Below are 12,785 nucleotides of genomic sequence, written 5' to 3'. Positions count from 1 at the left end.
ATTTTCATTTTGTCGTTTTGTATGGTTATACTTTTTTTTTCATTTATTTCAAGAAAAATTGCAATACTTTGGTATACTTAAGCAAAATATACTTTACATCCAAGAATTGTTTTTAAAATACTTTTCTGGATCCTTGATATGATTTAATATTTTGCAATAATATTTAAAAAATCTAAACTATTTTATTTATTTGGGGCTCACCACCTATGATTAAATCATTGCAGCATTCTAGGAAAAAAAAACATGTTACTTAAAATATGTTGAATAATTATCTTATTGCAATGTACTAGATCAAAGAACACCTAGAGACATTATTTTCAAATTAGAAGCAGATATAAACCAAACTAACTGCATACATTATCCATTATAGCTAAAAGATCATTGCTTGTTTATTTTATTTTCACTTTAACCAACCACAATATTTAATAAACAGATCTCTACATATGAGCAGTAGGCAAGAAAGGGATGGTCCAGGTACTCAAAGTTAGGTAAGAAGCAGATTTATTGGAGAACCGCAGATGATGTGTTTTTATAATAAATCTGCTTGTTACCTAATCTTGAGTGCCTGAACCATCACTTTCTTTTGCCTGTTGCTTGACTGAGGATTTGCCCACTTTAAGACCGTTAAGCACTTGAGATTAAAGGAGAGTGTGGTTTTCTATGAAAAATTACATTATTTAATAGGGATGCATAGGTTGTTGGGCAGTAGCGCTGAAAAAGATGTTCCACAAGTGTGTTGCTTCCAACAACCACCATTTTTTCTTTTTTTCTATTCATATAATTCCAGAGATGCAAAGAATAGGAGTTATTAAAATATGGTAACTCTTCCCAAACCTCATAGTATCTTTCCCATTCTTCCCATGGAATAGGATAGAAACGTTGAGGGTTTAAGTAGGGGATATTACCACAAGTGACATCTTCTGTATTTTTAAATGGAGGCAGTACACACCACTGTTTCATTATACGTGTAAAGAGGGATGGTCCCTGATATCCCCATACTTCTCCCTTGTAGTTTTTTACAAAGTCTTCCATACATTTCCAGGTAAAGTTATGATGGCGATCAAGTCCAAAAACACTACTGCTGCAAACACTTAAAGTTTCTGCTGCAAGAAATTTCTCATGTGGAATGGGTCGCATTGAGATTACATCAGCATCGAGATATAAGCCGCCATATTTCCATATGGATGCAAATCTTAAACCATCGGAGTTTACATGAATCCAATATCTTTCCATCTTGGGATTAACCTAGAAGGGAAATTAAACAGGATATTAAATATTTTATGTTGATTTATAAATTAGAAACTAGAATTTATTTAAACACTAAACAATAAATGATTAGCAGATTCATGTCACAAGTATGTTAAAATTCAGCCATTCTAATCAAATTTAACCCATTCAATCATTAATAAGAAAAGAAAAATGGGCATCTAATCGTCTGCCTTTCTGTGGTTTTTAGAATGTATCAAATCTTTATATAACTTGACTGATTTTTCTTTATATAACTTGACTGATTACAAACACTTCACTCGGTTGAGCTATTTCCATCGATACAGAAAAATGAAACTGTACCTATAACACAAAACCTAGCAAAGTCTAAAGCTACTCATAACCTCATAACTTCACTTAACCATAGAACAATATTCCAACAAAAAGAAAATATTAGCTTTTTATTTATTAATTAATCCTTTGGATAGATATTGTGTTATAAATTATTATACATTAAATACATGTAAAATAGCATTAATAACAGAAAATAACAAAGACAGGTAGATGTTTGAAGATAACAAAACTTCCATTTAACAGTTAACTGCAATAGTACTGCCTGCCACAATGTCAATGTACCCCATTCTTGGCAGGTCCTACTCTAGTTGCCTAACACCTGCTCTCATGAGATTAATCCGCTGATGTTTTGGCAAGCTTATGCAATGCATGATCATTTACTGTAACTAAACCACCATTACTTTTTGCCTAGATGAGGTGTTTTTAAATAAAACTTACAATCTGTGAGACTTGAAATCTCTGTTTAGTGAATGAGCAAGTGCACTGGATTATGTATTTTGTATGGTGTGTGTGTGTGTGAGTGTGCATGTGTGCAGGGGCGGACTGAGAACCCTCAGGGCCCCCGGGCAAAATAAATCAAGGGCCCCCTTACAGGCCCCACCCATACTCCGCAGCAAGCGCCACCCATGTCCCGCCTCCATGCACCGCCTCCAGCCACACCCTACACAAGCTTTAGACACAAGGAACAAAAGTGCAATAATTCCTTCAAGGCCCCAGTAGAGACTACAATTGAGGGCTAATGGGCCATGGAGGGGGGTCTTTCTAGCAGAGGCTATCTCAGTGTCCTTTAGAGAGTGTGTTAGAAAGAATCCCCTCCAGGTCCTATTAGAGACTACAATGGAGTCTAATAGGCTTGGAAAGGGTTCTTTCTAACAGAGGCCATATCAGTGTCCCTGCTGGAAACAGTCGCCTCCAGGCCCCAGTAGAGACTACAATTGAGGGCTAATGGGCCATGGAGGGGGGAGTATTCTAGCAGAGGCTATCTCAGTGTCCTTTAGAGAGTTTGTTAGAAAGAATTTCCTCCAGGTCCCATTAGAGACTACAATGGAGGCTAATGGGGCCTGGAGGGGGGTCTCTCCAACACTCTGGTTCCTATTCACAATATAGCAACACAACATAGCTCGCTGATACCTAGGCCAAGTTGGCTCCTCTTACCTTAATTACTGTTGTTGGCTGGCAGTCTGTGGGCTTGCTGGAAGGCTGTGGGCTTACTGGCTGCGGATGGCAGGCTGTGGGCTTGCTGGCAGGCTGTGGGCTTGCTGGCTACTGCCGGCAGGCTGTGGGCTTGCTGGCTGCGGCTAGCAGGCTGTTGGCTTTCTGGCTGTGGCTTGCTGGCTGGCAGGCTGTGGTTTGCTGGCTGCGGTTGGCAGGCTGTGGGCTTGCTGGCTGTAAGCCTAACTGGTGGCCTGTGGGCTGGCTGGCTGGCTGACCGGCCTGTGGGCTGGCTGACTGGCCGGTGGGCTGGCTGGCTTGCTGGCTACTGGGGCACTTGGAGATTATTTAAATAAATAATCCATGCACAATAACCACTACTGCTCTGTGTAGTCGTTATGGTGCCAGGAGGGCCGGGCCCCCCTCCCAGAGTAAGTAGTCAAACCGTTTGACAACTTACATTTGAACAGTTTGACAACTTACCTGGGGTCTGCTGGGATATGAGGCTGTTGTAGGGTATAGGAGCAGTGGTGCAATGTGTAAGGGGTGCAGTGTGTGTGAAAGGTTCAGTGTGTGTGAGGGGGTGTAGTGTGTGTGAGGGGGTGTAGTGTGTGAATGTGTAGGGTGTGTGGGGCAATGTGTGTATGAGGGGGCTGTGTATGTGTGTGGCAATGTTAGTATGGGGGGCTGTGTGTGTATGGGTGGGCAGTGTATGTGTGTGTGTGTGAGGCAATGTGTGTAAATGTGTATGGTGTGTGTGGGGGCAGTGTGTGTGTATGGGGGCAGTGTGTGAATGTGTATGGTGTGTGGGGGTAGTGTGTTTATGGGGCTAGAGTTCACTCTCACCACTGCAACCACCAGGAATCCCTGGTGGTCACAGTGTTGAGAGTGAACTCTAGCCCGTAGCTCCAGGGCTAGAGTTTACTTTCACCAGAGCCGTAACGTTGGCGTGGTAACTGCGGCAACGATCCCAGAGGAGCTGCAGGCTGAGCTCCCGGGTCCTCTCTTCCTCCCTCCCCTGCCGGCTGCCCGCACGTTGCCTGCGGACAGGGGAGGGGGCAATTGCCCTCCTCTTACTCCCCCCTAGCGCTCTTCTTACCCCCCTCCCCTTCTTCTTACTCCCACCTCTTTTTACTCCTCCCTCTTCTTACTCCCCCCTCTTTTTACTCCCTCCTCCTCTTCTTACTCCCCCCTCCCCCTCTTCCTACCCCCTTCTTACTCCCGCCCCCTCTCTTCTTACCCCCTCCCCCCTCTTCTTACCCCCCTCCCCGCTTCTTACTCTTCCCTCCCCCTCTTCTTACTCCCCCCTTCCCCTCTTCTTACCCCCTTCTTACTCCCCCCTCCCCCTCTTCTTACCCCTTCTTACTCCCCCCTCCTCTCTTCTAACCCCCCTCTCTCTTCTTACTCCCCCTCCCTCTCTTTTTACCCCCCTCCCTTTCTTTTTACCCCCCTCTCTTCTTACCCCCTCTCTCTTCTTACCCCCTCCCTCTTCTTACCCCCCCTCCCCTTCTCTTTTTGCCCCCCCTCGCCTCCACTTTTTGCCCCCCCTCCCCTCCTCTTTTTGCCCCCCCTCCCCTTCTCTTTTTGCCCCCCTCCCCTTTTTGCCCCCCTCCCCTTCTCTTTTTGCCCCCCCCTCCCCTCCCCTTCTCTTTTTGCCCCCCTCCCCCCCTTCTTGCCCCCCCTCCCCTCCCCTTCTTGCCCCCCCCTCCACTCCCCTTCTTGCCCCCCTCCCCTTCTCTTTTTGCCCCCCCACACCCACCTGTAGCGTGGCCGAGCTGCACTCCGGTCCGCGGTGCCGGCCGGAGTGATAGGAAGGTGCACACTGAGTGTGCACCTTCCTGTCAGTCCGGCCGGGTACAGGAAACAGAAACTCCTGTTCCGCGCGGAACAGGAGTTTCTGTTTCCTGTACCCGGCCGGACTGACAGGAAGGTGCACACTCAGTGTGCACCTTCCTATCACTCCGGCCGGGCGCGCGGACCGCACAGCAGCTCGGCCACGCTACAGGGGAGGGGAGGTGAGAAGCTGCAGCCACCTGAGCGCTCTTAAGAGAGCGCTCAGGCGGCTGCAGCATTTAAAGGGGCGGGCGGGCCCCCTGATGGCGGGCCCCCCTCCCGGCCGGGCCCTCTGACCATGTCCGAAGTGCCCGACCGGTCAGTCCGCCCCTGTATGTGTGTGTATATATGTTGTGGATATGAAATATAATCCTAATTTTTAATCAGTAAAATGTCTATTTACTTTATATAATTTTTAATCAGCATTTATTAAACTTTGTGATTTGTCTAAAATGGCCACTAGGGCCAGGGAGTTTCCCTTAGTCATCAAATAACACCCTCACTAACAAGATGGCGCTGGAATCTGGGGGAGACCCGCAAGATGCCAGTGACATCACACCCGGTAGGACGAGCAATGAATCAACCACTTAACCCCTAACCAATTATTGATGTTTAAATACAATGTTATCTCTGACAATGCTTATGATGTAATTTTGCTTTATAAGGGGCATACCACCCCCTTCTAATAAACATTCCTCAAGTTTTTCATTAACCTGAAACTTGTGTCCGGTGTGAACTACTTCAGGGAGCGTGCACGCACTGTTTCTTTAATTTGGCCAGGGGCAGATACACAAAATAATCAATGTATTGATTGATTTCCACTTCATTATACATATATATATATATATATATATATATATATATATATTTGATCCTGATGAAAGTCCTGGGTATGGGACTGAAACGTTGATCGTGATTTTAAAAATTTGAAATTAAGTTTGGACTTTTTAAGACTGTGAGACTGCTGCTCCCTTTTTGGATATATATATATATGTACACATACTGTAAAAGTGAGATTTCTGTGGTAAAAGCAAGAATATAGCTTGCCTGGTGTGTGTATTTGTCTTTAACATTGCATTAACTATCCACTTATTTCGGGTGGAAGGGGTTTTCATCCACACTTTTTTCCCCACCACAACTTATTTGATATCTACTTAACAAGTAACGCCAAGCATGTATAGCAAGCCAGTAACCTGTCTCATGCTGATGACTTGAAATAACAATGAAACAGATGTCCATGAGTGGTTCACGGGCATTGCACCTCTTTCTGAGTTGTGTTTCAAAGCTGTTGTATGCAGCAGGCACATACTCCTAGGAATCCATGTATAACGTGGAATTATGAGGCAAACATGTGGTTCTTTGTTGAGCTAATTTGCATACACCTACCCAGAATCCCTTGCAGTAGTGAGAGCACTGTATATTTTAAAGAAAGGGAGGTCATTTAGTTACTCCAATGCCCATTGGAGGGACTGCCCGCCTGCCAATGTCAAAGCAGACCCCCCTAAGCGGGTCCTACACTGCTTCCTTGAGCTTCTGACAAAGATATTCTCGAATTAGAAAGAGAGGGGTATTTTTTTTCCCATCACTTCTGGGCTTCAGCAACGACCACAGTACGTGAGTGGTGGCACACCAGTGAGTGAGTTGTGGCACTGGGCAGGCCCTGAAACGCACACTAGTGAAGGAAACTGACTGATATTATATTACAGTCGAAAAAAGTTTTGTTTTTGTTAAATGAAAGCTATTGGGACACCAGTGAGTGAGTGGTGGCACTGGGCAAGTGGGCACAGTATACGCTGTGAGCCTGACACACACGCTGGCAGACAACTGACTGCTATTCAATCTATTACAGTCAAAAAAATTTTTTTTTTTAATGTACACTACTGATACACCAGATATGAGTTGCACTGGTGTGACACTGTGCCCTGGCAGGCCCTGAAATGCACACTAGTGAAGGAAACTGACTGCTATTATATTACAGTCCAAAAAGTTTTTTTTTGTTAAGTGCAAGCTATTGTGACACCAGATATGAGTGGTGGCACTGGGCAAGTGGGCACAGTATATGCTGTGAGCCTGACACACACGCTGGCAGACAACTAACTGCTATTCAATCTATTACAGTCAAAATTTAATTTTTTTTTTAAATGTACACTACTGTTACACCAGATATGAGTTGCACTGGTGTGACACTGTGCCCTGGCAGGCCCTGAAATGCACACTAGTGAAGGAAACTGACTGCTATTATATTAAAGTCCAAAAAGTTTTTTTGTTAAATGCATGCTATTGTGACACCAGATATGAGTGGTGGCAATGGGCAAGTGGGCACAGTATACGCTGTGAGCCTGACACACACGCTGGCAGACAACTAACTGCTATTCAATCTATTACAGTCAAAATGTTATTTTTTAAAAAAAAAATGTACACTACTGTTACACCAGATATGAGTTGCACTGGTGTGACACTGTGCCCTGGCAGGCCCTGAAATGCACACTAGTGAAGGAAACTGACTGCTATTATATTAAAGTCCAAAAAGTTTTTTTGTTAAATGCATGCTATTGTGACACCAGATATGAGTGGTGGCACTGGGCAAGTGGGCACAGTATGCACTGCGAGCCTCACACACACACTGGCAGACAACTAACTCCTATTCAATCTATTACAGTCAAAATTTTATTTTTATTTTATTTTTTAAATGTACACTATTGTTACACCAGATATGAGTTGCACTGGTGTGACACTGTGCCCTGGCAGGCCCTGAAACGCACACTCGTGAAGGAAACTGACTGCTATTTTATTACAGTCAAAAAGTTTTTGTTTTTTTTAAATGCAAGCTATTGTGACACCAGTGAGTGAGTGGTGGCACTGGGCACGCCCTGAAACGCACACTAGTGAAGGAAATTGACTGCTATTATACTACATTAAAAAAGTGTTTTTTTGTTTAAATGCAAGCTATTGTGACACCAGTGAGTAAGTGGTGGCACTGGGCAAGTGGGCACAGTATATGATGTGAGCCTGACACACAGGCTGGCTGGCAGACTGATGTTCTAGCCCTAAAAAGGGCTTTTTGGGGGTGCTGACCTTACAGCAGAGATCAGATGAGTCCTTCAGGACTGTAGTGGACACTGAATACACTAGCCTAGCTATCAATTTCCCTATCAAATCAGCAGCAGCTACACTGTCCCTACTCTCACTAAGAATGCAGCTTCACAATGAATGTAAAATGGATGCTGTCCAAGAGGTGGGAGAGTCTGGGAGGGAGGGTCTGCTGCTGAATGGCTGGAAGGTGTCTGCTGACTGTGAGGTACAGGCCAGGGTCAAAGTTTTACTCAATGATGACAAATAGGGGGCGGACCGAAAAGCGCATGTGTTCGCCATCCGTGGCGAACGCGAACAAGCGATGTTCGCCAGGAACTATTCGCCAGCGAACAGTTCGGGACATCACTAATGCTGTTGAATGAAACAAGAAAAACCCAGAAGAGGACAGAAAAGCCACCCATCTCACAGCTGCATGATCAGACAGACATTTACAATTGACATGGAAGAAATGGAAAATGAATCATCATTATCAGAAAAATGGACTGTACATAAATTATGGAATACAGGAAGAAAGAAATGCAAAGATGGAAGCAAATGGATACTGTAAGGGATTTCCTGGCACCCCAACTGGGTACCTCAGTTTGACGGATGCTCCTATTGCTTCCCGAGGGCTCCAAGCACTCCACTAGACACCATAACCACTGCAGACCCCACAAACTGCCACAGCTTGGTTGGGGTCTTGCCGTCTTCCACCCAATTTGGACCCAAGACCAGGACCCAGCTTCAGTAGGTAGACCTCTCCTATAATCCAGAGAGCAGGAACAGGAACAGCTCTTACAAGAGATTAATGATTGTACTCTGGGGAGTATAGTGATTATAGCAATCCCCAGAGTGTAGGTAGTTCTCAAATCCCCCCAAACATGAGCCAAGACTTCATGAAGGGTAGAGCAAGTCTGAGGCTTTATTGGTACAGATTTGCTTATATACAATTCCTCAGGCCAGAGGCACACCCCCTGGACCTGATGGAACACAGGGACACAAACCAATCAGAACAATACAACAATGTCCAACACTCCCACTTACAGCACACAATCCCTCCCCTCTGCCTGTGATATAATTAAAGAAGAAATTGGATTAACTCCCAAAAAGTACCCCAAAATGCAACATATCCCCACACATCCCCTGATAGCCCCGATCTGGGTGAACAACATATCCAAAAATCAGCCAGATCGGTTCAGGGGTTCAGGAATTTCCTGGAAGTCTTATTTTTGCCCCACCGTGCACATGGTCCCATGCCCAAAACAGTTCCATACACTCGACGACAAAACACCACTGGACAATTTAAGATGGCCGCCGCCACATGTTTGAATCTGTTCCAGTTTAAAGTCCAAGGGGCAGAACTTAGGTGCAAGCGTACCTGTTGCTATATGATTACAAATGTCTTTCCTGTATCCTACCTGATTTTCCCATTGTTGAAAAACATCCTTATTCTGCACTAGAATTTCTTTTAATTCTTGTTTATTTGATAATGAGGTGAAATTTAGTTGATGTTCTATTTGTGAATCAACATTAATTGGTACGTAATGTACGTTTTGAAACTGTATCTATAACATGTGAAAAATCTTTATATGCAATTAAGAATGGTACATCCAAACAAGGATGTTCAGCTAGTTGATGGAATGATTTCTGCTTGTGAATCACTTTTGCTAGTGTATCTAACAGTGTGGAAATTGTCACTTTGCCATAAGTCTTTTCATATATACTGACTATTACAATATTCCAGTTTTCAGCTTCTGCTTGTGTAATTGACAGTCCAGAGGGCAGCAATGCATTTACTAATCCCTGTCTCTGTACTGCAGTTGGAATCTGGTAAACTCCATCTAAAGCATGTGTTTTTTCATTAAGCCATAATGCTATTTCCTTAACCCCGTAAGGACCAAACTTCTGGAATAAAAGGGAATCATGACATGTCACACATGTTATGTGTCCTTAAGGGGTTAACAGATGTTGGTACTGTGCCAATAGTAGCTTTAATACTAGTCATAGTAATACCCTGTATTCCTGTCCCCACTGTGTGAACTATAGTACTACTAACAATTGGTCCTATTAACGCTTGTAATAAGTCTCTCATGAAAACAATTTCTAGCTTTAACCTCGCTCTTTCTGCTCATGCAGACTGTGCAGCTGCTGGTAGTTCATGGCTATGTACAGGAACATATAGCAATCCCTTATTAACACCCCACTGTCCTGGGACTAATCAACCATGCCTTGATGGAGTATTAGGTATATTATGGTGTTTACCGAATAGTTGTATGTATGCCTTTCTTGTCATAACAATTAAGGTCTGTGTACTTAAATCTGGTAAAGTATTACTTAGCTCCATAAATGTTGGCTGATCTATTTCCAAACTTTGAAAGCCCAATACTGCTGTAAGATAGTCTGCTACCCGCCCTCCCCTCACCACCCCACCCCATGCTCATTATTACATTTATAGATTGTCTGTCACACCTACATTTTAGATAAGTAAAAACAGGTGTACACACTGCCTCTTATTAGTGATGTACCGAACTGTTCGCTGGCGAATAGTTCCTGGCGAACATAGCGTGTTCGCGTTCGCAACCGCGGGCGAACACATGCGCGGTTCGATCCGCCCCCTATTCATCATCATTGAGCAAACTTTGACCCTGTGCCTCACGGTCAGCAGACACATTCCAGCAATTTAGCAGCAGACCCTCCCTTCCACACCCTCCCACCTCCCTCCCAGCATCCATTTTAGATTCATTCTGAAGCTGCATACTTAGTGAGAGGAAGGAAAGTGTAGCTGCTGCTGATTAGATAGGGAAATTGATAGCTAGGCTAGGGTATTCAGTGTCCACTACAGTCCTGAAGGACTCATCTGATCTCTGCTGTAAGAACAGCACCCCAAAAAGCCCTTTTTAGGGCTAGAACATCAGTATGCTTTTTTTTTTTTTCCTGTGTAATGTAATTGCAGTTGCCTGCCTGCCAGCTTCTGTGTCAGGCTCACAGTGCATACTGTGCCCATTTGCCCAGTGCCACCACTCACTCACTGGTGTCACAATAGCTTAAGCTTGACATTTAAAAAGCAATTTTTTTTTCACTGTAATAGATTCAATAGCAGTTAGTTGCCTGCTGTGACGGAACCATCCGTCTGTCCAGTACTCTTGTGGATTCGGCTATTTTGGGCCATCCGTATAAAGGACTGATTTGGGATGTTATAAAGTATGTTTTACCGTTCCAGCCTGTTTCCAGCCGTTCGCCTCGTTCCGTACGAACTCTCTGTCTAACATATGGGTGGCCGCCATTTCGGGACTGTTGCACGTGTTCGCGGCCATCTTGTGTACGAACAGCGGTGTTTGCCTGTGAGCGCGTGGAACTAAAAACGGATACCCAAACAGGCGAACACCACTGAGACCTCCATACACCCAGAAGTTCGTGTTGGAACAACCGAACGACGAGCCATTCGGTAGTTACGTATAATCAGCTATGGGGAATCCAGCGAACTCGGAGACAGTTGTGGATGATAAAGATTTCGGGTGATTTTAACCGGCGAACGGAGACCGACTGCAGGGCCGAAACTTGTGGAACTCTTTTCGGCTAGAAGATCCGTGCAGTCGGTCAAAACTTCAATCGTCCATAACTCCCGAACCCCTTAACCGAATGGGCTGAGATTTGGACAGAGTGTTCCCCTAACCAAGATCTTTCAAGCGGTGCTGGACTCAAGGGTGTACCCCCTGGTTTTGGGGTACATCCATAACTGGGGTGAATTATTGTACAGTTTAATTGTGTTATGTGATTATCTGAGGGGAGGAGAGGTGGGGGTGTTACCCTGTGTATCATTGGCTATTTTCATCCTCCCCCTGGGAGTGCCTTGTGTGTGCCTTTTTCTAATAAAAAGCAGGCTGGATGTTCCAGTCCTCAGATCTTGTTTTGACCCTCAACACGGAGCTTCAGTCTCGTTATTGGGGGGATTCTTATTTTACGCTCAAGGACTATTATTGGGAACTTATGCCGTTTGGTGGATATCGTTACTCGGGAGATTACTCCTTCCCCTGGTTGTGGTTCGTGGATGGCGTAGAATACGAACAAGGACTTGATACGGTGAGAGGGGAAGATAGACTAACCAGTGACTTACTTACTAAGACAAAAGGTGTCTTAACAATTGGTGGCAAGCGACGGGATGAATCCCACAACACAGAAGGAAAGAAATGCAGTATGAACAGTTAAGACGTGCTACTCTTAAGGACATAATAGAACGCCGAGGTCGATCAGCAAGCAATTTGAAGAAACGAGAAATTATTGCTTTGCTAAGGGAAATGGATGCAACACAGGGAACGGAGAACGCTAATGTGCCCAGCAGTTTGGATTTAACACCCGAGGAGATACAATTTAACCGGGCAGTGCAAATAAGGCTGGCACACTTTGGCCCCAACCCCTCAGCAGACATTGTGGAACGTGTGCAAGCTGCAGTAACAGCACACCAAGCACTCCAAGGAAGGGGAGCTGCAGCAGCAGAGGTACCCAACAACGATTCCGGAAGGAAAAAGGTACCATTTGCTGCATTCAAAAACTTTATTGAGAATGAAGGAGAGATCGATGGGTTTCTGGCCGATTTTGAAAGGCAGTGTGCCCTCCATCAAGTACCCACAGACCAATGGGTCACCATCCTCTCTGGGAAATTATCCGTCCGGGCTAGTGATGCATTTCGGGCCATCCCAGAGGAGGAGATCACCAGCTACCGGGCAGTGAAGGATGCGCTTCTAGCCAGGTATGCGGTGACCCCAGAAGTTTACAGACGGCGCTTCAGGGAAACCAACAAACAAAGTGGCGATTCGTATATGGAATGGGCCTGCAGAGTTCACCGTACTGCAACCCACTGGATGGCTGGATGCCAAGCAGTATCAGGGGAAGAGGTACTACAGGTATTCTTACTGGAACACTGTTTCGAGAAATTGCCTACCGGGGTTCGGGAGTGGGTCAGAGATAGAAAACCCTCGACCCTACCCGAGGCGGCCCGGTTGGCCGACGAATATACTGATGCTCGCAAACTGGACAGTACCGTGGTTAAAGTTCCGACCAGAGTGGAATACCGACCAGCAGCCCCTCCGATTTCAACAACCTACCAACCCCCAGTGCATCGCAGCCCAGTAGTACCACCGTCCAATAACTATGTACAGCCATCTAAATTT

General features: G+C 45.1%; 1 protein-coding gene across 1 annotated transcript in view; it reads right to left on the bottom strand.

Annotated features, from left to right (window-relative positions):
- Window positions 1–251: 251 nt before the first annotated feature.
- Window positions 252–12,785, bottom strand: part of LOC134585486 (alpha-1,4-N-acetylglucosaminyltransferase-like) — a 181,580-nt gene continuing 169,046 nt past the window's right edge. Inside the window, exon 2 of the mRNA XM_063440907.1 lies at window positions 252–1,245. Within this exon, the coding sequence (XP_063296977.1) occupies window positions 625–1,245 (621 nt within the window). The 3' untranslated portion in view covers window positions 252–624. The remainder of the gene's footprint in view (window positions 1,246–12,785) is intronic.

Source organism: Pelobates fuscus, chromosome 2 (assembly GCF_036172605.1).
Source record: "Pelobates fuscus isolate aPelFus1 chromosome 2, aPelFus1.pri, whole genome shotgun sequence".
Classification (NCBI taxonomy): domain Eukaryota; kingdom Metazoa; phylum Chordata; class Amphibia; order Anura; family Pelobatidae; genus Pelobates; species Pelobates fuscus.
Note: the sequence above shows the minus strand (reverse complement) of the source record. Positions and strands in the feature narration are given on the sequence as shown.